Consider the following 25,731-nt stretch of genomic DNA (forward strand, 5'->3'; position numbering starts at 1 on the left):
GCTCTATTCCATTGCCTGTCTGCCAGCTCATGCTAATCCTCAAGATTAATTCTTCATTCCACCAAAACAAAAAAATAGAGGCTTCATTAAAAAAAAAAGTGTTAAATTAAGTTCTAGTGATTCCACAAGTGTTAGTAACATTCCCTGTCAGCAAACACACTCAGCTTTCCCAAGGGTCTGCTCACTGCTCCTTAGCAGCAGTGTGTACTTCGGGCAATGAGAAACGCCCTTGGAAGTTAAGCAACGACAGCCCTTTAGCAACGCAACCAGATTTCTTCTATTAAAAAAAAAAAAAAAAAAAAAAAAAAGGGAAAGTAGGAGGCTTTGGATCACCTGGGTTCCATCTGAATTTCTGTAAAGCTGCTCTGGCTTACACTAATGCAGAAGAGGGTGGGCAGTGCAGGGAGCAAGCAGATCTGGGCTGGAGACCACTGGGACATCATCTGTGCCTTGCTTGGTGCTGCCCTACAGCCTGTTCTGTGCTCACCACCCTCTGGTGAAGAACCTTTTCCTAACACTCACCTGACCCTCCCCTGATGGCAGTTCCGTGCTGTTCCCTTGGGTCCTGGAGTCTCATTATGTCCCCCTAAGGGGACTCAGTCTGAAATTAATTGTGAAGGCTGCACTACACATGGAGACAGGAACTATCCATGCTCACCTGCTCCTACCCAAAGTACAGATTGAACGTTTATCTAGACCATCTACCTATGTAGGCCAAGGTGTGAAACAATGTCATAGCAAGGGGAGAACACTCTAAGACTGACATCCTATCCTGAACCTGTCCATCTGCATTTGTATCACCAAAACAGCAGCCACCAGTGGCTGATGGCATTGCAAACAGGTTCCTACTGAGACAAATTTGTTGACAGTGGACATACTATCCAACAACAGAAGTGTATGGGTTGGCCTAACACGTGCAACAAGGTATTGAGACGCCATGGTGCACAAAGCAAATTCCCTTCAAAATATTCTGTATTTTGAAAAAAAAAAAACAACAACTTGTTCTTTTCAATCTCACTGCATTTTAACGTGAGTATACAGTAGATACAGCCAGTACAAAAAGAATATCTGTGTATACATCGACATACCAGGTTACACATATGTGTACACTGAGTTTTTGGGTTTCATTACTCTCTGCTGCAAGGAGCATAAATCCAAAGCTCCTTCAGAGGAGGAAGGTCACTTAAATCACTGCCAGGAGCTAATTGCTCACTGTACTCAATTACCACTTACAAGCTTTCATCACTAAGGGCTTCTGCACTGCATATTGTCATCCAACTCCTTGTTTTCTAGCATTCGTGTGTGCCACATACAGAGCAGCAGCAGCACTGGCATCTGCTTGTGAATGTGGTCTATCAGGGAGCCAAACTCCAGTGCTTTAACTCCAGAGCAAAACACTTTGCTCTGGAAGCTGTCTTGCTGTCTTCAGCAGGACTATTCACGGAGCACAATCCCAAGTAAGACAGGGAAAAGTATGGCATATAACCCTAGGTATGTAGTAATCCCAGCAGTTCTCATGGACCAATTTAGGCAGCTTGCTTTTGGATCCCATTCATGCATGCCTGTGTCTGGTTGAATTTCCCTTACAGTTCAATTTAGAGCCACAAAATAGCTTTTGTTTCATTATCTCCATTGATTTGTTCATTTAGGTATTTATGTCAATGTAGTCACAAACAATGGTGCAAACAGTTTTGTGTGACTTATAAGGAGGTTGAATATTGGAAGCCATATCATTTTTCTCTGTTGTTTGTCTTGGCAGTTAAACTGATGTGTCAATTACAAAAACATAATTGTTTTTAGAAACAGAAACCGAGTCCATTTAGGTTATAGACTAAGTATGGATTTTGGTGCCCAAGGTTTGTATTGTCAATTGCAAACAGTAGTTTCTTTTGTCAGAGCTTTCAGAAAGGAGTAGTGCATCAATGAATACTTTGCCTCCAGGTGGATCTGTTTATAAAGTTTTACTGGTTCATGTCCAGTTTCCTGCAAAGGAAATCTATATACATTTGTGTTGCAAAGACACTTGGAATAAATACACCACCTCACACCCCTTCAGTGTCAAACTCATGCTGAACTGAATGGATATTGAAAAAGACCAAATCAGGTAATAGAAACCGTATATGCTATTTTCCATTTCCATCAGTAACTACAGAAACAAAGCCCAACAACTGTAAGCTCACAGGTTTTCTCATTTAAGGTCTTAATCTTTCAACAGAAATATTTTTCTGAAGGAGCTGCAGAGCTCGGGGCGCTATGTGAGATTAACTATACAGATCAGGCAAACAATGGGCTCACTGACAATGGAAATGGTCCCATGCCAGAGCAGGACATTATTCCAAGAGCTCCACCACCCACTGGGAAGTTTGCTCAGCCAGGACTTAGGACACCTGCTCCCTAGTTCTCTCTTTGCTGTATCACTGGAGGTGGAAACAGGTTTTCCCCCCAAATCCTGGAGATGTGGTGCCCTGCTGTCCCTCTTCTCATACTCTTCCCTTGCTGTCTGCTGGGACATAGAATCCTCGGCGGAATAAGGGCACTCTCTGTTGTTACCTTATCACATTACTGCAGTCTCTAGCACAAGTGTAACACAAATAATTAAGGCCTCAGTCCTGTTTTTTTCTGGCAAAGAAAGGACAGACATCAGCAAAATGATTTTCAGCAGCCAAATGCATAGGGAGTGGGAGCAGTGCAGTGCAGAAGCTGATAGTTCTCTATGATGCAGGTGACATGTCTAAGGATGAGCAAAGGACATGGCAAACTTATCCAGAAGGGCCTTCTGCAGTGAACAGAAGGGGAACTTGCTGTGACTTGCTGTGACTTGCTCTCTTGGAATGCTGGAAGAGCTGGTGCCAAGGGAAAGGGCAGCTAGCAGAGATTTGCACTCAGCTGAGTTAGAAAAAGGCTCGTTCCCCGCTCCTTTTCACTCTTAATCAACCACTATATAGATCTTCTGGCTTCACTAGAAGCTTGGCCCCACATGCTATTCAAGGACAACCTTTTGACCCGTGCTCTCCCTCAGTTAATGGCTCATGCCATATAAAGCCTTCCTATGATCATTAAAATAGGAGGCGTTATTTTCTCCTCTGTAATAGTCTGACAATCTAATTTTAGTCACACTGAACGCAGTAATGACCCTATATTATCAGAAGAAACTATTAAGTCGCCAACGCAAAGGTTGTTCCTATTGATTTTCTTCTCAGGTTGTCATGATAGAGCACAACTAATGAATGGAAATCCTCAGTACAAATCATTTCTAAATAAATTACTCTTATAGAGCTTTTACTCTTAAATAGAAGAATTGATTTAATACTTTAGTGGCTTTTCTTCTTCCTGAACTCGCAATGTAGCCAACCCCAGACTGCATTTATGAACCAGGCTTTCCTGTTTCAGCTGGTTACGGATCTCTTTCAAGGAAGGCACATGAAAACTCAGTGGAATAGGATGAACAAAGAGAAGAAGGTCCCTGAGGGCCTGCGTCACAAAGCTTTCTCTTTGTGCTTCTGGTCTACATCAGGTATAACACTGCATTAGGTACTCTGCAAACAAACAGTAAGAGATTGTTTTCCCAGTTTTGAAGAAAGGAATTTATTTTACTTCCAGGTTAAGATCTGTGGTACATACAGACCACTATACTTTCTGAAGGTGATGTGGGACATTCTTTTCTAAGACCGAGTCCTACATCCTAAGTACATTTTTTTGCCACGTTCAAATAAAATAATTGCTATTTCTTCAAAGCTTTTTACAGTAGAGGAGGAAATATTATGCATTTATGATCTGTGTAAAGTTCCTCCTGCTTCTCCTTTGAGGACAAATCTCACTGATTTGTGCTGGGTTGGAGATCTATTACAGGGCTGAGCTGCTCATGTCAGTGAGATGGCATCATCTTTGGGCTCTCCTGTGATTAGGGTCCTGCTTCTGCACGTGTCTGACACTGAGCATCCTCTCACACAACAAACCATGTCCTGAGGTGGCCTCAGGCTGCCCAAGGCAGGTGCTTGCCAAAGGGACTGTCTCTAGAGGGGTGATTGCCGCTGAACTCTCTGTGGGTATGCCTGTGCAATTATCCAGCAGCTGTATAATTACTCAATCCAAAATAATTATTCTAGCAGATAATTTAAATTTCTCCGCCACCTCAGCAGGAGAGTGGAGATGGCTGATGAGAGCATTACTGCTGGCTCAGCTGTCCCAGGAACCCAACCCATGGGTTGACATTCTTGATTCTTGCTTTTTAGGACTGCACAAGCAAGTGGGTCTTCCTCTTGGTGCATCTTACAGAAAATGCTTCTGCAAACTAAGGTGGAGGACAGGGACAGAATTAGAGGGCACAGCTGTCATAATGAGAAAAGTCTAACTACAGAAAACAGGCAGCTGGGAAAAGGAACAGGGACTGTGCATAGCACTGAGAGATTATAGTCTAGGACCTGTTATAGCATTTGCCAGACCTTGAATATTTATCCCGTTCTAATTTTAGACATACTTTTTAAACAAGGGGTAGAAATGTCTTGTCTTAAGACAAAAGTTTTGTTGTAAACAGCTCTGAGAGCCAGGGTTCTAGGTGAGCAACCAGCATTGCCTGAGGTGGCAATGAATCAAATTCTGTGGCTTTGCTCAGCCATAAGGCTGTTGGTCAAATTCTCTTTTCTGATGGAAACCTTACTTTTAAAAGTGCTTTTAGCCCATGTTAGTGTTGTCAATCCCTTTCTTTCCCAAGCTTTCTTCTTTCTTTTTATTGAGAAATTCTAATCTGGGATCTAAAAGAATTTTAAAAAATTGAGTAGTTTTGTGAGGGTTTTTTTTTTTTTTTTTTTTTCCCTTTCACTTTTCTCCAAATAATTTAGCACTACTTCTAAACCTGCTTGAGTGATCAACACTTTAACTGAAGGGTTTTGCCAATCTGACAAGAACTTAGAACTAGCGAAGGGATCTTAGAGAGGTTAAGCTATACTTCCACCAGTGCCAAAAAGCACCAACTCTTTAGAGATGGGATTAGGAAGGGATTGTTACTTCCTCTATACACCTCCAGCAATGCTGAACTCCTACCTTCTAAAGAGGTATCACAGGACAGACTGATTAGAGACCCACACCTTCCTAGACCTTGATCTAGGACCTTGGGGTGCACAGGTCTTCTACTCTGGTCATTTTGTTGAGGACCAAACAACAGTGAGATTTGCTCTGATCTGAGAGTTGCCTCTTAAGTCTTTGACTCCTTGCACTTACGTTTCATCTGTGAATGCAATTCCAAAGTATTCTTTCTCCTTCAGGTTGAAATGAGATGCCACCAGGTCAAGCAACTCCTTTGCCAAAAGCTTTGGCTGGAAAACAAAAATGAAAGAAAGTGATTAATGAAGAGAACTTTGATATAAGGTACTATGTTTCTGGAAGGACATACTATCCTTGAAGGTACTCCAAAGAAAATAGAAAACAGGTGGTTCTGACCTTGCCAGTACTCACTGTCTCTGTAGATAGATGACCAACTGCTTACCAGTGTTCAGATTTACCATGACTCGCTCACATATGCCTCTCTGATAATTTCAGTAGTTAAAGCTTTTCATCAAGAACCGTTGCAAACACATTTCAAACACCCAGTCTCACACGCACAGCATAGATACATGCTCATAACACTAACAAAATACATAGTGCCAAAAGATAGGATGTGACAGGACCAAACGAGAAGTAAATGACAGAACAAAATAGTTTCTCATTCATTATCCAGACAAGATGCTGTCTGTGATCCTACAGTCATGTACGAGTCCTGGGTCCCAGAGCTGTAATGGTCACAGCAGCACTGGCACAGCTGGAGTCAGAGATCCCTGATTTGTAGACCAAATCCTTGTAGGACTCTCAACCTTTCTCCAAAAATGTCTGTAAATCCAGCAGCAGTAGCTGTGCCTAAATGTAGCACAGGCTTAAAGCAGCCCTCAAATAATGTCTAAGATGCTGTGTAGGATGAACAGCCCTAGGTAGGATTCAACAAGCTTCATTGTAATTCCCAAATCAGGCTTCCTAGGTAGGACTTGGGAGTTTCTGCTGTGTCCTCTTTACATGCTGCATTGCCTTTCACAGGCTCTTGTAACTCCTAAATGGAGCAGACCAGGCATGGAGCTGTGGTCACGTCCCTTGTCTCCTTGGGTCTCTGCTTTCACAAGTCTTTGATAAGTGTGTAGTTATGATACCAAGCAGGACACCGAGCCACCAGTCAGCTCACCTGAGAGGGCAAGGGTGAGGAAAAGTGAGAAAAAGCATGCCTAAAACACAGAAGCATTTTTCCAAGCCTGGAATAAGAGCTTGGAGGGGGATGGATTGGGCTTTTGTATTTCACAGGAGTGCAGAAAAGAGCAATAAATGGCTGATGTGAAACAAGCTGCTCATGGATATGGAAAAGCGATGGGTCTCTTGGCTCCACCCAGCCAGCACTGACACAGGGGATGCTGAATAAACAGTAAAATCCTCTCCTGATGTCCAGCCACATCATGGAGCAGCAGCTATGCGGCTGTCCAGACTACCTTGCCTTCCTCACCACAGCATCCAGCCCCTAGGCATTGAGTTGGGAGCAGGAGCTGGAAGCCCCAGCCTTCAGCCACCCTCCTGTTGGACAAATGCCATGAGCTGCCCCTTCATCTCTGCTGAGTGAGAGCTGGCTACTGAAAAAGCCATGGAGAGATGGTTAGCACTGCATGAGTCCCCTGCCCGGCTGCTCTTAAAATCATAGAATCATTAAGGTTGGAAAAGATCACTAAGATCATCTAGCTCAACCATTAGTTCATCACCACCATGCCCACTTAATCACATCCCTCTTTTCCCAGCACAACCCTGTTCCCAGGCTTGGCAAGGATGCAATCTCCACTGCCCTTGCTGTGAAGATGCATCCCAAGTCTGCAGTGCCAGATAAAGGAGGATAAGGCAGAAGAACAATAGATGCAGAGCCAGCGCTAGAATGGTGCCAGGTTAGTTACTGGGCCAGCATTCCTAAAGAGGATTACAGTGGGGAAGTTAAGCCCAGATAGACCCCTCCAAGATTACTTTCCACTCTCTTCTTAAGCTCTGCAAGGTTATTGTCCTTTCCAGTGGGATGAGTCCCGTGTCCCTTCAATACAACCCAAGTCTTTGGAGGGAGGGTTGAGTTAGGTATCTTCTCCAGCTAGCAAAGACACCTCAAGACAGCCCCTCATAGCAAGGATAAGGGCAAGAAAACCCAAGCAGACACAAGGTGAGCTGCAGACAGCCACTGTCTCAAAGTTAGCGGTTAATCTGCTTGCTGTTCACAATGGGATCAGCTGAGTGATGACCTCCTTTCATGTCAGCTGCACAGACAAAGAGCTCATTAGCGATGCCTGTGGCAAGTTGTTTTAATTCATTATTAATTTCTAGACTTCATTTTCCAGGGGGATATTCATTTTGCATTAATAAAACTGCCGTCACAGACACATTGAGGAAGATGGGGTCTGGTCTGGTCTCAGAGAGCAAGGAAATCAATTGGAAGTGGGTGCAGGGCCTTCTGTATTCTATACATCGAGAAGGTTGCAGGCCAGCTTGTGAATCTTACATACATAAATTAGGAATAATGGATGGCTTTCAAACCAGAAGCTGAACTCTGTGTTCTGTGCTGTAGAGCTGGACCATGGCAAAGAGACCTACCACGGCACTGCTGCTCCTTGCATCCTTCTTACCCAGGCTTTCCTGGCATTCTCCGTCTAACCTGCTTCAGAAAAAGAAGTATAGGGAGTGTGTTGAAACTGTAGCAGCTGGCCTTAACATCAGCAGAAATCCTGTGGTTGGAGCTGTGAGGGCTGAGTATGGTGGGTGTAGGTTGTCCATGTTATTTGGCCAGGGATTTCCCTGCTGCTCTCTCCCACTTTTGGGCCCTCTCGGAAGGAATGTATATGAAGAACAACTAAAGGGTGCTCTTTCATAGAAAAATCATCAGGGTCCCAGTCGTGGTCCCAGCACAGAAGAGCTCCTAGGGATTCTAGACAAACTACAGTGGGCAACTCCTCTGTAGAGTCCAACTTGACTTGGGAGCAGTGATCCCTGCCAGTTTTCTCTCTTTCCTCTTCAAAAGTTAAGAGATCAAAGAAATTCTTATTAAGGGCTGTCTCTTCATTCATTAGTAGAATGACCCAATGCAATGCCTGAGAGATTGATTTGAAGTGCTGCAACCACTGCTCCCAAAGCCTCACAGCTGCAAAATCATTCCTTCCTTCTCTCCAGGATAACTTAAATTTTGGCTAATAATGTCCAAGAAGAAAGAGAGAGCTTTGTTGGTGGTGTGAGGAGGTGAAAAGAAAAGAACTGAACCTCTGTAGCAGCTCTGTATGTTGAAGCTAGACCAAGAACTGCTCTGTAAAAGCACTGCAGATAGTGTGAGGAGGTGCACAAGGGATCACAGCTCATGGGATCACAGCTCATGCTGCCAGGGCTGCCTCCTTGCATTTCCCTGATGCTTAAGAAGGAGCTTCCCATGCCTCAGGGTTGCAGGCACAGCGTGTACTGGAAAGAACTGTGCTGAGATGACTCTGGTGCGTGCAATGTGCAAGTTCTGTCTTGATCTCCTTGGATGTATTTTAAGGAGCAACGACAAATTAACCACAAGGGATGGCTTGCTCTTCCATGCACTGCCCTTAGCTTAACTCTTAGGGCTGTCTCTTCACAATTAGACATGAAGGCAACTTCCCAGGATAACAGCATAGCACAGCAAGCACTAAGGGCAGGTGTGGAGAAGAAGGACAGCCCCAAGGAAGGGGAAAGGGAAGGTGTGTGAGGTCATTTTTATTCAATGTCAGAAAGAAAAGAGTATTACCACTCTTCCCTGTAGCTATTGGAGGAGTTCTCATCAGTGTGAGCCCTCTAATGTGGGCTGCTGGACCCCTGGGGCAGTGGGCTGAGGTCTGAGAGCTGGAGACTTCTGCAGTGCTGGAGAGAGGAAAAGGTGTGAGGTTCTGCTGTGTGAGGTGATATGCTGAACTAGGATCAGTGAACCCTAATACTAACTGGTGTCACATGGGCTCACTGCTAATAATGCTGTGTTATGGGTCTGTGTTAGCCATAGGATGGAAGGAGGAGGAATTCTGGGAATAGGAATCCACTTGTAGCCCAGGAGAAGCTTCTGGGGACGGCTCATCTCATCGTGAAACAGGCCTAAAGTCCAGGAGATCTTGATGGATTTCCCCGCAGCTTCAGCAGCTTGTTTTGCTGGCCATTGTGGGAAATACATCAGGAATACATGCATTCCAGTATTAAAGATTCAATACAGTTAAAAAGCACTGGTACTGGGATTTGAGCAGCCTGAGGAGCTCCAAAGCCGTCTGTTTCCCCAGTGGAGAGGCGGGCAGCCCACTTCTGGCAGAGCAGCGTTTTTCCCTGACAGCTTCCCATTACGTTTAGAAATGAGTGAGTTATGGAGAGAGATTATCTATCCACAGTCCAGCAGTGCCATGAATAAAAAACAGATGACAGGGTACTAGCAGCTGCTAGTATGTCCCTGGAAACGTGGGCACACATAAAGTATATTTTATTGTTTTATTAACTGTCAAAGAAGCCTATCTGTTCCCCTCCCCCGTTTCATCACTTTTCCCTAATTCTCCGTGGCAGAAGGTTTCTGGGAAATGCACAGTTTCAACATATGGGCAGACGTGCTGCCCGCATCCATCCGGCATGGAGACACACTGAGCTGTGGGAACCAGGTAACCAGATCATGCTTAGTAATGCCTCGTTTCATTAGATTAAAAAAAATCTGCTGCTGTCCAGTGTCTCCTTTGCAGTGTGATACGTAATGGGACCCAGATGCTGCAGTGCTAAAGGATATCTGCAGTACCAAAAAAGCTCATGCTCAGCCCTGGGAGGAGAACTTCCAGTGCTGCAATACACATAACGGCCCCTCATGGCATTAATGGTGGGCATCCTGAAAATCCATGGAGCTGAGGAAGGCATGCATATGCCAGTGTTGTCTAAAATGATGGACTTGGTTTTTGGCAGCCTGGAGACAGTTGCTGGAACAAACCTGACATTCCCAGTGATTTTCAATTGGGCTGGGAGGGATATTTTGTGCTAACAACCTTACTGTGGTCATGCATAGACACTGGGGCTGCCTTGAATCAGAGGCATTAAGCTGCAGGCATGGCCCAGCAGCACCTCAACTTAAAGCTCACTCCAGAGGCAGACCCAAGAGAGGCCCATTGTTTGGGAGGAAGAGGGAGCTGACCCCCAGGAGCACGTCCCAACTGTGCCATGTGGCTCCTAGACCAGTCAATGAACCCTGGCATACATTATTTATTAGCACAGCCATAGCAGATGCTATCTGATAACAGGTTTGGTTTCTGCAGGACAGGGTCTGTTCAAAACAGCCTTTTTGGGTGCCGACAGTCTCATATTGCTGACTTCAAAGGTTGGGCACTTGAAAAAAAGTCATTTGGTGGCTTGGGTTGGGGGTACAGTGCAGCCAGTCCATCATCTGGAAAGGTGAGGTGGAAAAAGGAGAGATTTGCATGAATGGTTGGACTAGATGATCTCAGTGATCTTTTCCAACCTTAATGATTCTATGATTCTACGATTGTATGATTCTAAGGCTTGCATGCAGCAGGGTGCCGTGCTCCATTGCCAGTCGTCTCAAGCCTTGGGCAGTGCAATCAGAAGGAAACAAAAGTGCAAAACGGTGACTCACACGCAGTTCTTCCCATCTGCCAACCCTAATAATTAGCTAACGAAGCAAAGTCCAGGTGCCCCCTCTGGATTAGATCATCTACTAAAAACAGCCACAAAGCAATGCTCTAACACCACGGAAATAAGGGTGAAGATGCCCGTACAGATCCTTTGTATTCCTGCTCTGTCTCTTGAGGCGTTGGTTATTCAATGTCCAGCAGCCTTATCTGCTAACAGCCAGCGGTGCATTTATACCCCCTGCATGAGGCAGAGCTTCACCCTGTGATGGTTACAGACCGTAACTCCCTCCCCTCCTGCTTCTCTGTGCATGAAACACTGAAATCTCTCATCTAGGGGCCATTGAGCTGTCACTCACTCAATATGTCTCTTCTTGTCAAATCGGCTCTGCCAGCAGCTCCATCATCCAGTTCTTTAACCTATTTTATGCACTTTGAAGACAAGAAAAATCCAAAGTTGTTCCATCGTAATGTTGTGTAAATTTTAAATAATAAATAATCAGCTATTTTACCATCTGAATATAAAGTAATAAAATTGTACAAATCAGGCTGAAGGCTTAAGTTAGAAGCCATCAGCTTTGAAATGCCACTTACGGAGTAGGTCCGCCTCTCCTTCGTGCTGTGTTGATACATGTAGTGCACATAATTAAAACAGAATCGTAGAATCCCACTAGATCAGGTTGCCCAGGGCCCCATCCAGCCCGGCCTTGAAAGCCACCAGGGATGGGATGCCTCCAGGGATGGGGATTCTCTGGTTTCTCTTCAGATCATATCAAACAGACTGAGATACAGTTATGTGAAAAATTATTCACTGAAATGCAAGATGCCTGTGGAGGGAATGCCTTATTTTTGATCACAACACAGCTGAACCCCATCAGCATCAGGGAGTGGCGATGGCAGCATCGCTTGTGCTGGCATGTGCAGCACCTCACTCCCAGGGCCAGCGGCTGGCTCTAAAACCTCTTTCCTTCATTTATACAGGAAAATGAGACAACTTGCCTCCAGCAGCCTTCCTGGGAGCCTGGAGAGCAGTGACAGAGCACCACTGACATTTTTCTTGGAAAGTCAACATTCGCAAGTTGTGGGAATTTGGATTTATTAGGCTCAGAGAGACAAAGACAAAAAAACTCCAAGTTTTAAAATGGCCCATTCGGTAAAAGGATTAGAAACACCCTACTGACAAGATGCCTTAGAAATATTCACAGATTTCTGCATTTCTGGGTTCTGCTAATACCTGACACTCAGTATCTTAAGTCGGAAGCCGTTGCTGACGATCTCTAATTCCCCTACATACTAGCAATGTGAATCTGCTTAAATATTTTTAGAGTCAGGGAAAACAAAGAGCATGAGTTGGCCATGAGTCTGCATGACAAAATTCACATTAAAGCCCCAGTAAGAAGCAGCTAGTGGGAGGAAAAAGACACTTTTGGGTCTGTAGCATTCTTCCTTTCCGTCTTGCCCAACACAGAGGCAGCTGCACACTTGCCCCATTCAGCTGGAGTCTTCATGGACGCTCAGTGACCCCATTCCTCTTTGTTGTTCTCTTGTGGTCCAGCAGCTCTAACAGTATTTTCAGGTGACTGCATCTGAAAAGAGCAGCCAGCTGCCACTGGTGCTGGGATGGGAAATCTGCCTGTCCTCCCTGCTCAGACCTGCCTCTCATGCATGACAAAAGCCTCAGTGCTTCTCCTTCTCCTCCTTTAGTCGGCTGCATGCTCCATCTCCTCCTTGTTCCAGCTGCCAGCAGCTCATTTCTCCCTGGGGTCCCCCAAGAATCTGTATCTCTGTGCCGTGATAGTTCATATGTGCTGACTGGGTCCACATCACCCTCATGGAACACCTCAGTCAGGTTTGATATCTCACAGTGTTCCTCACATATCATAGAATCATAGAATGGCTGATGTGGGAAGAGACCTTAAAGCTTACTGAGTTCCAGCTCCCTGCTGCAGGGCTGCCCCCCACCAGCTCAGGCTGCCCAGCTCCCCACCCAACCTGGCCTTGAGCACTTCCAGGGACGGGGAATCCACAGCTTCTCTGGGCAGCTGTGCCAGTGCCTCACTGCCCTCAGTGAAAAGTTTTCCTGACATCTAATCTAAATCTGCTCTCTTTTAGTTTTAAATCCTTCCCCTTGCTTTCATGTGACCAGCAGTGAATATGATTTGCACGGTGGATCTGACCAACAGTGTAGCCCCCCTTTCAGTCCTTTGCAGCTGAATACTGTCCAGGAGCAGGAACGTAATGAGAAGATCTAGCCAAGCTCAGAAGCAAACCCAGATTTCATGGGCAAACAGTTGTCTTTTTTTTGGGGGGGGGAGAGGAGGTGGGTTGAAGAAAGTGTAGAATTCTTTATGCTGACTGATGTCAAGATTGCTTTCATAGCACTGCCAAGGTCAGTGCCAGCTCAGCTAATCAGCCATGAAAACATCACTGAAGCAAGCTAAAAAGTTGCCTCGAGTCAATTTCTGCATACAACTCTTACTATTCTTTATTTAACTTTCTAGGTTTGTTTTTGGATGTTTGGAGGAAACTGATCCTTCTATTATCTCTTTGCATTTCTCCCAAAATATAACACAACATCAAATTTGTTTTGTCCTTTCCAAGACAATTCTGAGGACAAACCTAGCTGGCTGCTTGCCCTGCTACTTGTTTACTCTAGCAAACATTGTATTTGCAGGACACTACTCTGGACCACATAGTGAGGAGTTGCATTCTGGAGGTCTCTATGGCTTTAAATGAAAATCCATTCCAACTTTGACTGAGATTTTCTTTCAGCTTTCAGGGAACTTGGAGCAAATTTCTGGGTGCAAAATCAAAAAGACTGATAGAAAAAAGGTACTCACTTACATGAATCTAAACTATCAACTTTCAGCAAATTCAGTTCCCACGGAGCAGATAAATGATTCCCAGCTATGATGGCTAGATTCAGTAACCCTTCAAGTCATTGCCAAAAGTATTAATGATCTATTGAATAACTTTGTATTTCCTTCTAGGAAACATCTGTGGAGCTTGCAGGTATAAATAGATCAGCAGAGCAGAAGGATGATACCCACAGGTACAAAGACTTCATCTTTGTTTTAGACCACCAGTTCTACACAAGTAGAAGACAGAAACCATGTTTGAGCACTATTTGCTGGATAACTTTGGTTTCTAGCTAGAATGGTTTCTAGCGTGGATCCATCTACCTCTTTCAAGGGGAAAAGAGTTTAGCTAGATGGATACAAGCAAAGCCCATGAGCCAAAGAGCAAGTTCTGGCTTGCTTCATCTTCTAGAACAGACAAAATGATTGATTCTTCTCCCCCATGAGCAAAGTCAGAGAAAGGATGCTCTCAAATTGTCCATCAATTACCACCAGGTGAGCCTAGATTTCAAATTTTCCTAAATCAGAAGAATTGGCTCATATAGTATTCAATTCTATAGCAATGTTTTGCACAGATTAGAAGGCAAAGTTCTTGGGATGGATTGGGATGGATTTTCATGGTATACCCCTGTCTATCACCTGACCACTGCCTACAGCCCAATGTCTGTGAGTGGCCAGGAAGAAAACCAGCTAGTCAGCCAAATCTTCATTCTATCACCCTTGCAAAAGGGCAGAAGAATCTCATGTTGCATCATGAAGGCATCTAACCTGTGGAACTTGCACTTGCAAGAGTGGTACAAGTGGAGACACTGACTGAATTTTAGATTCCAGTGTCTTTATTAGTAATCAATTTAAGCAAGCAGAGAGTTTACTCAGAGTAAGCATATCTGATGTCTTTATCACAGAACTGGATCTGCAGAGGATTTTTCACCTTCTTTTGCACATGACATACAGCACTGATGGATGCAGAGACAAGATTAGTTGGAGAGCTCCAACTGGAGATTGGGGCTAAGCTAATACAAATTGAAGCAGCTCAAGATGCAAATTGCTCTTGCTGTGGAGTTAAGAGGGTTTGCATCCAGGGCTTTGGTTCAAACCCTCGTCTAAATGCAAACGAAAAAAGACATAGATATAGCATTCTTTGCAGCGTGCTGCGTTGAAAGTTGTATGGCCTAGTTTAAGAAAGCATTTCTGACATGACAAATTTATGCAGATAATCTGTATAATAAATGGTTGGCTTAAAGAATTTTGGGTCTTCGTGTGTACCTGCCTTCAAGTTTCTGGAGATCTGTATAATTTTGCATAAGAGTAGTCAGCTGCTGCAAGAAAATCAATTGTGTTTTGAGCCATCTGACGGTATCACTTGTGGCAAATCAAACTTTGAGCATGAAGCGAGCTTCAGAGCCAACTTTCAGTGGCAGGAATCCATTTCACACTCAGTCGACAACAGGGTTTGATAAGGGCTCGGTCAGTGTGAATAACCAGCTGCCTTCTATATTTATTATGATTTGGTAGCATCTGTTGAAGTTTTATATCACTGAGAGGTTGTTGGTATTCTTTTAAAGCATTAAAGCTACCTTGACAAGGTCAACAACAATTTTTATAGAGGTCAGAATTTTTTATTTTGAAATATTTGATCATAATTCTATCAAACATTAAAGAAAGAGTTTGGTTAGGGCACATAATGAAATTGGACAGCTCACACAATCCATTTATCTTTTCAACTGTAAACCTCTGAAGCACTCTGGTTCATACTGTTTCAAATCAAGTGTAGAAATGTCTATCTCCCTTCATCTAGCCTACGAAAATTGGTACTTGGGAATGTTCTTCATCTCCTGTTGCTGATGTGGAAAAGGAAAAATAAATTCCCAAGACATACTAGCTGAACTACATTCATATAATCTATTTGTTTTTAAAAATCTCTCCTGAATAAGGTTATTTGTTTCCACCGTTACTCAAAGTCACTTCTTCATTTCTGGAAGTATTTAATAAGGGAAGTGAATATTTTTGTAGCACATTTTCTAAGCACATTAAAATCATTTATTAAAAAAGCAGCAAAACCTACAAGACTACATTATGCATCATGACAAGGCAGTTCAGATTTTAGCAAATCCAATAGCAGTGAAAGCTAAAATCAATAATAATGCTAGATTTGAAGCATGAAGTTTGACCTTCCCATTTTATCTTACATGCCATTTGTGAGTGCAGACACTAATTAAAGTTAAGAAGAGCTGTGTCCTGATGTGCTGAGATTTGGGGATGGGGAATGCTTTCAAAAGACTAATGGACGCATAAGTTTTTGAGCATTCTTCTTAGCTCTTCTTCTTAGCTCTTCTCCTATCTAGAGATTGGCTTCCCTGTTGGATTCCCAAAAAACACAGCAATATGAGATACCCTTCTCGTAACAAGCTTGGAGTTGAATGTTGGTCTTCCTAGATCCTCACATCTGTTTAATCATCTGCTCTATATACAGTTACCATATTAAGAAAATACCACAATGTTCTGAAGTTTCTGGCTTAACACTCAAATGTAAAACATGCCATGAAAATACTGCACATCAGGCAGACATTTCTTCCCCTGGGAAGGTCAGGAGAAAGAAGCTGAACGTCACTTGCCAGATGTTGGTTGCATTGCTTAATGCCTGATGGCAAAGCTCAGACATTATGGGGAACCAAGTGACTGGAGACCGCAAGAAATAGGATAGCTAAACAGACTGCTCTAACCTCAAAGGCGAAGAAAAGAATGATGAATTGTGTAGGTCCAGCTCCCACAGCACAGTAAATCAGTGCTGCTCCACTTACATCCCCACTGATGGTAGTCTGGTCTCTAATTTCACTTGCATGAGCGTGGTTCCTGAGTTCCCCAGTGTGAGGAATAGGACTTGCCCTGTAAACTATTTTGGGTTATGAGGCAGGGTCTAACACCCTGTCCTGAAAGAGACCCTATCTACTCTTGGTGACTTCCAAGGCAATCTTTACTTCTTGAGCCAGCAGAACGTACTGATATAAGCAAGGGCCAGGCTTGCGATAAAACTATGATTATTTCATGTGAAATTGAGGAAGCCAACGTGTTGTCATTAAACAGAACAGAACCTCCCATCCCATCCCTTCTACTCATTTTAAGCACTACCTGCTCCCTTCCCTAATATGTCGTTTCATGAAGACCCTGTGTATGGAGACCACCATGTGTGTCCCTGAGAAGCAACAGTTGCTGTATTCAGCTTCTCTTGGGACATAGTCCAGTTGCTAACTGGGTCCCTTTGCCTGGTCCCCTCCATCATTCACACATCTGGCATTGCTTGAACCAGCAGAAGGTAAATGGGGCCCTTGGTGGAGCAGATTGAATTGCAATGGAGAAAGGTAGTGCACAGGAAAGCCCTGGCTCTGCTTCTGGATGTTATAATTTTTCTGTGGATGTATAAAACTAAAACAACCCTCTAATGCTTGAGGAAAGATGTAATTAATGCTGTTTTTATGCAGCTTTAAATGTACAATGGTGCACCTGTGTATTCTGGGATTGTTATTAGGCCACATTGAGAACTTACTGAAACTAACAAATTTCACTACTAAGGAATTTGGTACTGAACACCATTATTTTCACATGTGCAGACCAGACAGGAGAGTGGGCAGTGTTTGCTGGAAATGAGACACCACAGGGAGAATTTTTCTCCTTTATTTTGTGTAGATATTACACATCTATTATAAGAAACTGTGGGGTTAGGCCTTACTGCCTACCTCAAAGCTTCTCTTAGAAATCCTCACACATCCATTCTGGGCTTTGTACAACAGAATAGTTCCTTGGAGAAAATGTGCAAATCAGCCCATTGACCTAATTCAGTCCATACTTAGCTGTTATTTCTCCCATGATACCTGCTGAATTATCACAGGGAATGCTAACTCACATGGACATCCTGGTGCTCACTTCAGTGCTGCCTTCAGCCCAGGTAGCCCCAGCCACTGCCCTCGAAGGCACAATCTGGAGATAAACAAGCAGGGAATGTGTTTCTTCTCTGACACTGGTCTTCTTTTCCTGACTACAGGCTCACCATTGTGACCCCCATAAGTAAAGGAGGAAGCAAGGGACAACCGTGATAATTGGCTGCAGGTCAAAAGGAGGGCACGCAACCTAATACTTGCACACCATAGGAATTGATGGGGGATAAGAAAGGATCATTTCCACTGATATTTATTAAAAAAAAAGGGCTGGTGATAAACCAGGCCCATAAAAAAGGAGGAGGGTAGAATGAATGACGCTTCTAGAGCAGATGAGATAGCGAGTTTCCTTTGTTAAAAAAAAAAAAAACAACAAACCAAACCAAACAAAAAAATCTGTTTTCTGCTCAGATGAAATAAAGAAGAAATAAGATGGAGTGATTAGAAGAGAACTCAGGCAGGACAAAAACTGTTAGTGAGCTACTGAGGAAATAATTGGAAAATGTAAACACACACAAATGCAGATGATGGCCCGTGTACTGGGACGACAGTGGAATTAGCCAATAAATGAAATGAACCATGAAAGGAGAAGCTTGGAGAATTGTGGAAGGTTTTTCTGAGCGGAAGGGTTAGAAAGCAAACAAAGACAATCTGGTTTCTGGAAAGAAGTGATCCCATTACTGGTAATGTCCTGTGGGAAGGGGAGGATGTTTGTGTAATACCAACCAAAGAAAGGTATCTAGGTGGGATGCTGGTACCAGCTCCACCCCTTCTTGTGTCTGATGACAGGAGTGCTTCCAAGTCTGGAGGGAGGGACAATGGCCAGAAATGGATATTCCCACATCCCATGAGCTTCCATTTCGGGTAGAGGAAATTCTTAGCTGCCTTATTTTCTGCCCTCAGTAGAATGAGGGTTGAGAACAGAATTTGTAATTGATCCTAGTGGTCTTCACCCCCGTTTTGGGACTGGGGCAGGTTTCCAATGGTGATCTGCATTCAGAACTGAAATATCATTGAATCATTGAAGTTGGAAAGGACAACTAAGATCATCAAGTCCACCTGTCAGCCCATGCCCACCATGCCCATTAACCATGGCCCTCAATGCCACATCTACCCTTTTCTCGAACACCTCCAGGGACGATGACTCCACCACCTCCCCGGGCAGCCTGTGCCAATGCCTCACCACTCTTTCTGAGAAGAAATTTTTCCTAATAATCTGACGTGCCTGCCCAGAGGCTTCAATCCCCCACAATGACATTTGGGTCGTGTTCTATTCAGGAACACTGCAGATGAGACAGCAGTCTGGTGGCACAGCACAAAGAGTTGCTATAGCCATGGACTGAGTCAGCTGGAGCTGTGAGACGAGAGATATGCAACCAAAATGAACAGTCAGCTTTCACCCAAGGACAGCACATCTCTTTGTCTCTTAAAATATCTAAAAGCTTTCTCAGCACTGTGGAGAATAGGAAGATGACTTGGTGTGGCACTGACCCAAACCCTGTGCTGCAGCCAATGCTCTCTCCTTGCATAAGGAATCAAAGTGCCTCAAGCCCTAGCACATGTCTGTGTGAACAGACCCAGCCACTGATGTCCTCCACCACAGCTGACGTTGAAGCTATGCTTCCCTCAATGGACAAGATAGCAGCTACCTGCCTTTGAGGGATGCTGAGGAAGTGTCACAGCTCCCTGCCAGCATCCAGAAAGCCTTTCTCTGCACCTCACCCAGACAATTCCTTGCTGAGTGGTATAAGAGACTGAGACTAGAGTGATTAACCCACTGGGATAAATCAGAGAAGCTGTTCCCTGCTCCAGGTGTCAGGGCCAAGTCTGAAAAGCTGGGGGAGCCCAGACATCAGGCCTTGTCATGCTGCTGGCAAAAGATGCTGCTGGGAGATGAATTCCAGAAAATGGTGCTGGAGATCTTAATGAACTTCCGGGAACTGAAGGCATCTCTATTGATGGGCCAGTGGTCACCTTGACTGCTTGACAATCTCCCTGTTCTTCATGACTTCCTTCCAGATGACTGCATACCCCACTAAACCTCATCCTACAGCAAGGAGTAAATGGCCAGTGCAACGTCATCATTGCTAATGCTGAAGATCTGCAGTCTTGGAAAAACCTGTGCTTCTTATGCGAGGGTGCACTGAAAGATCATACTTCATGGGATTTGTGAGAACCTGAGGAAGCTGAATGGGGGCATAATTCCCCACTATTTTGCAGTGGGGAATTAACTTTAACTAGTGGAGGGTTTGAATGCTGCAGTGCTGTAGTCCTCTCTTGCTTCATTGCCCTTCTGCAACAGTTGTGTGGTTTTTATCCCTTGCACTGAAAGAAAGTCATGGGCCAAGTGGATGCCTCCCTGCAACAAACACTCAGAGATCTATTATTTAAGTGTTGGGAACTGTGTTTCTATCTATTTTCTTTTCCAAATTACTTGAACAGTTGTAGGTTAAGTGAAAGCTTTAGAAACTGGGTGCTGTGCCTTCAGCTGAAGGGTAACATCCTGTGCCATTAAATCACTTTGTAACATAGGATCATCCTAGAATCATAAAATGGCTTGGGTTGGAAAGGACCTCAAAAGTCATCTACTTCCAACCCCCTGGCCATGGGCCAGTTTGCCAACCACTAAATCATGCACTAGATTGAGGTCTAGGGCCCCATCCCTGGCCTTGAATACCTCCAGGGAGGTGCCCTGGTTTTTCACCTTGGACATCACCTCCTATTGAACCAACTCAGTAGGGAGATGTTTCTACACAGCCCTCCAAAACAATGCCCCTTTGCCTAAACAGGACTTCCAGACCTGCCCCTTGGTCATCTTAATGTCTCAGTGGCTGGACTCAGACTAGACTATTAAGGACTACAGGAAAAACACAATATTTTTAGAACAAAATTTTCCATTCCACTCACCATAGGAATCTGGAAAGCATTTGTCTGCCTGCTTGCTCTCTCTGGGGTCTCTAAAGAAGCAGCAGTTTGTCCTAGGAAGGAGATGCCAGTATCTCTTCAAAGAGAAAAGAAACAAACTGGCAAAAGTAGTTTGCCCTGCAGTGCCTGAATCCACAAAGAAATTCTTTCTGGGAAGAAAAAGCCACAGATGGAAGCCACAGAGCTAGGCAGGCAGAAGTTTCAAATGCAGATCTGGTTTTAGATGGAAAGTGGTTATATGAGAGCAAAGAGATATATTATATGCGTACAGTGCAAACCACTGCTGTTCAGTAGAGATTCATCCATCAATACTAGAAGAGAAGCTGGCCTATGGCTCTTGGCTGGTTTGCCAGAATTTTATTAAATGCACAGGAATGCCAAGTCTGTAATGTCTGAAAGTGAATTTATTTAACAATGAACTCTTTGAAAAGGGAATCCCAAATGCATAATTAATAATGAATCAGTGATTTGAAATCTGATCCACAGCCTACTGAAGCTGATAGACAGACTCTCTCACTTCAAGGAGTTTTGGATAAGGCACTCATTAAGCAAAAGGAAAAAAAAAATAAAAAGCTGAGCCAGCTAGTTAGTTATAAGAATATTATAGCTTGGATTCTGCACTTAACAGAGACATACAATAATCTGTGCCACACATAAATCCCATCTCTGCTGACGGGAGACTCACACATTTCTGTGTCTGAAGCTTTACTTGAAATCTAGGAGAGGAAAAAAAAAACGCTGTAAGAGGGTCCCCAAAGGAAAACCTCCAGTGGTTTGAAACACAGCTCATTTCCTCTTGGCACGGCGTGGGAGATGGCTGTCACACACGTGTCGTTCGGAGGTAGCAGATGCTGCTCCTCCCCACACCAAGCCCTGCTCCTCTGCTTGCCCAGCAGCTGGGGGCAAAACCCACCCCAAATTCCTGCCAAGCTGAGCGTAGTGTGGTGCCTGCATGGGGACATGCTGCTCGTCTCCCATCGGTGCTGCTTAATTCAGCTTGTCAGCGATGCGGGCGTTCAGCTGAGCCCGTCCCAGCATCAGCCCAATTTTGCAGCAGTGCTGTGAGACGGAGCTGTGGCAGCCTGGGGTCCCCTATTTTTCATCTGCCCGTCAATGAAAGTGGAATGGGGAGGGGGAGGAATGGGGGAAATGCTGGCTGATGAACAGCTTCATTGTCCCACGTCGTTTGCAAAAGACATAAGAGCATCCATTAAATCATTCTCCTGAGTCAAATATTTTTAAGTACAGTAACACGGCTCATTTTTAAGCAATCAAATAATAATTAAAAATAATCAGCTCCCCTTTCTGCTGAAGAATCAGTGCATCTGACATTGAATTTGCTTTTTTAAAATGGCAAAATGTAACTCAATCTAAATGTAAATTCCTGGAGAATCTGCTGTCTAATTCTCATTATTTCCACTTGCTTAATGCAATTAGAAACATCTGCCACTGATCAACTGTCCACACAGTGAAAATAAATAATAATTCATGCTATCTGCCTCCAAAGGGTAAAGATTGCAAAGCGCTTTAAAACTGTTCTCTAAAGCCCAAAAGCTAGAGCTGTGCAGAATTCTTGTGACAAGCTCTGAGTCACACCCAACGTGTCTGACTGTGAGTCTCCATATCTCAGAGACATTTGCTGAATGATTCAAGAGAATACTGAAAATACATAAAAGTGACCGCCCTGGTTTCTGGAAACATTTGGCTCACATGTGCTCATCTTCATAGCACTGTAGAATCATTAAGGTTGGAAATGATCACTAAGATCATCCGGTCCAACCATCAGCCCATCCCCACTACACCCCCTAACCATGGCCCTCAGTGCCACATCTGCCCTTTTCTGACCACCTCCAGGGATGGTGACTCCGCCACGTCCTTGGGCAGCCTGTGCCAATGCCTCACTGCTGCATCTGAGAAGAAACATTTCCTCATATCCAACCTGAACCTGCCCTGGTGCTACTTGAGGCCATTCCCTCTTGCCCTGTCGCTGCTTCCTTGGAGAAGAGGTCAACCCCCACCTCTCTACAACCTCCTAGCTGTAGCTCTCTGTCCTCAGAGAGATGCTGTTGCTCCCAAAGCTCAGCCCCAGCATCACACCAGGAATATGCATATGTTTGCACCAACTGAGCTGTGGCTGATGAAGGGGTAACACGAGACTGCAAAAGGGATATGGATGTAGAGAAAAAGAACACCAGACTTAGTAGGGATTGAGGATTATCTCAGCTGTGGCTCCTGTTTGACTTTGCCTATGAGAAGAGTGGAGAGGAGAGGCAGAATGTTTTCTAACATGAGTGTCCATGAGGGGATCACCAGGTCAGGGACATGGTGCTTGCTGCCTCGCCTTTAAAGCTCTTTAGTACATACAACCTCTCTTATAAGCACTGTGGGCTCTCAAAGGACAAGAAAAAAGAAGTAAAGAAGATAATCCAGCAGTGAGAAATGGACTTGTTCATCCCAATGGGGATGTGGAAGAAGAAAGGGCAGTTTAAGTGGGAAGGTATCAGCACTAGGCACTTACTGCTAAGATGTCATCAAAAAGGGAACCAAACTAATAGAAAAAAGGTTCTTTCTATCAACCCAGAGAATCCCATTTGCACAGTTAAATCCCTCCACACTTTTGCCTTAGAGGTGCCCAGCAGCAAGTGCCCATCTTGTGCAACATCCTGGTTGCTCTGCATCTCTGATACGTGGGGCAGCCTTCCATGAACATCCCAGGTGCTGAGGCATCGCCTGCAGTGGTGTTCCCACATCGCTGTGTGGGTCGGGCTGACTTCATGTGTGAAATGCTTGCCCTGGTTTCAAAACAAGGGTTGGGAATGAGGTGTAAATGGTTTGCTTGGTTTATTTTGTTCTTAAAACAGGGTAAGGGTCTTTAATTTTTTCTTTTAATTATTTTTTTTCCAAGGAGACAAGTGTAACTTACAGACTCTATAGTTACATTCTGGCAAGTTGATCTCTAAATCTGAGCCAGCACAGACAAGGGAAGAGTTATCTCCAAAAATAGGGATGAATCACTAACCCAAAATCTCTGCTATTAATTTTCCCAAAGGAAAACACCTTCCAGAGCTGTCGGATATGATGGTTCTACCTCCCAGCATTTGTTTTGACCCGCTACCAAGAAAGCTTCAGCACTGTCAGGACAGAGACTGAAGCTCCCTCCGCTGCAGGTTTAGATCTGTGCTTTTTCCTGCCCTAATATGGGCACTTTCACGGCAAAGGTAATATCAGAAGAGATATCATTCAAACATAATGGTGATGAACTGACTGTGAGCACAGATAGAGGGGAAAAGAAAAAACACCCTATCTGTATGAACAGCCTCTCATCTGAAAGGGAGGGGAATGCAAGGGGAGAACGAGCAGGCCTTGCTTTTCATGATGAGGTCATGCATTTGTTTTTTTTTCCAAAACACGGCCCAATTACAAGTCAAGAGCCATCTCCTCTGTCCTGAAGATTAGAAAAGCTGATGTGTTTTCTGATGACATCCTGTCCAGAGGCTGAAATGGGCGCACATGCACACGAATGCCACGGGCACTGCTCTGTGCTGTGCTCCTTATGTGCGTGCTGCAATCAGCAGGCTGGCACTTCCCTGGGGGAGGAAGGGGAATTCGGGCAAATAACCCACCAAAGGGAGAGACAAATCCATTTTGACATCAAATTTCCCGGAATCCCCCTCCTAGTCAAGTGGCATGGGACACTTTACTCAAGTGAAGACAAAAGGGGTTGGTGGAGCACACGCTGGAAATAGAGTGAATACAGGCTGGAGAATGGAGGTTTGCTCCATCACTTTGGAATAGCATTTTGCATCATTTCCTAAGAGTCTAGGCCTAAAAATAGATGGCTTTGGCATGCTCCTGGATAAAAGCCTTTGTAGGATGATGGGAGGAGCTGCGGGAATGCAGATGTTTCTTTCCCCTTGCCCTCTGCATGCAGGGGCAGTTAGCACTGTGGTGCTGGACCTGGCTCCTTTCTTTCCTTGAGGCTGTTTCCAATTGCTTTCACCAAATCAGGTGCACTTGATTTATGCTGCCCTAAACCAGCCCAAATGCACCTCTCTAGGCAAACCAGTTGAACCTGACACTGATGTGGCCACTTTCAGCCGCCTCCTGCAGTCACCTGCACCAAGGCAAAGGGGAAGGAAATCAGTGAGATGGTAACAGTTTTTACTTTTTACTCATTCTGTGCAACAGTCCTGAGCCCACAGCCACATTCATGGCCAAGGCTCTGAATGGGATATGCAGAAGGAAGACCCTTTTGAGTGGAAGCTGAGATCCTTTGTCTCAGCTGCATTCTCTGGGAGCTGAAAAGGAGAGGGAGAAGGAGAGGAGAGGAGAGGAGAGGAGAGGAGGGAGAGGAGAGGAGAGGAGAGGAGAGGAGAGGAGAGGAGAGGAGAGGAGAGGAGAGGAGAGGAGAGGAGAGGAGAGGAGAGGAGAGGAGAGGAGAGGAGGGGGAGGGAAAGGAGGGAAGGGGAAGGAAGGGAAGGGAAGGGAGGGAAGGGAAGGGAAGGGAAGGGAGGGAAGGGAAGGGAAGGGAAGGGAAGGGAAGGGAAGGGAAGGGAAGGGAAGGGAAGGGAAGGGAAGGGAAGGGAAGGAAAGGAAAGGAAAGGAAAGGGAAGGAAAGGGAAGGAAAGGGAAGGAAGAATTTTCTGTAAACTGAGTAATGAAGCTTAGACAATCAAGCCTGGCATCCTTCATTCACTGTCAGCCTCATGTTTGTTCAACACAGTCCAATGGCAGCAGTAATGAGAAATGTTCCATCTTAAAGTGCTAGAAAATGGAAATGCACATTTTTTTACCTTGGTTTGAAAGAAAATCTGCTATTTTACCTCATGTGTCTTTTTTTTCTTCTGAGCTACACATTTCTATATTCAGTATAAACTGAAATCATCAACTACATACAATATTAGTTTCAAAAGCTGTTCACTCAGACCGTGCTATACAGAAATAATTTTCTATTTCTATTCCCATTGGAGTGGAAGTCTCTTGGAAGGCATCTTTTGTCTTGTGCCACATTTAGCATTTTCCTACCTGAATTCACTAACTTCTCTTGCCAGAAGGATGTGAAAGAAGTAGTGAAGCAGGAGAGGGTCTGATCTGCCCACCACCTTGATGCTCAACCCATTTTGTTCACACCTTTATGCCTGGCGGCTAAGCCCTGCAGTCACCCAAGGGGAGAATGGAGCAATGTTGGGTGACATGGCTCTGTCCATGGCTGGAGCAGCATTTTGGGGCAACAATGACATATTTCACAGCCACTGTGAGGCATATGCAGGTTATGAACAATAGCTCCACTGAAGTCGTGGAGCAGCTGAGCTGGGCAGAAACAATAGTGAATGTCTGAACTTCATCCAAGCAATTGTAAGTAAG

General features: G+C 44.5%; 1 protein-coding gene across 6 annotated transcripts in view; it reads right to left on the bottom strand.

Annotated features, from left to right (window-relative positions):
• Positions 1–25,731, bottom strand: part of FRMD4A (FERM domain containing 4A) — a 206,719-nt gene that overhangs the window by 91,918 nt on the left and 89,070 nt on the right. For all 6 annotated transcript variants that reach the window (XM_010716644.4, XM_085216085.1, XM_085216076.1 and 3 more), the window contains exon 3: positions 5,218–5,312. In XM_010716644.4, the coding sequence (XP_010714946.1) occupies positions 5,218–5,312 (95 nt within the window). The remainder of the gene's footprint in view (positions 1–5,217; positions 5,313–25,731) is intronic.

This window comes from Meleagris gallopavo, chromosome 1 (genome assembly GCF_905368555.1).
Source record: "Meleagris gallopavo chromosome 1, MGAL_WU_HG_1.1, whole genome shotgun sequence".
Classification (NCBI taxonomy): Eukaryota; Metazoa; Chordata; class Aves; order Galliformes; family Phasianidae; genus Meleagris; species Meleagris gallopavo.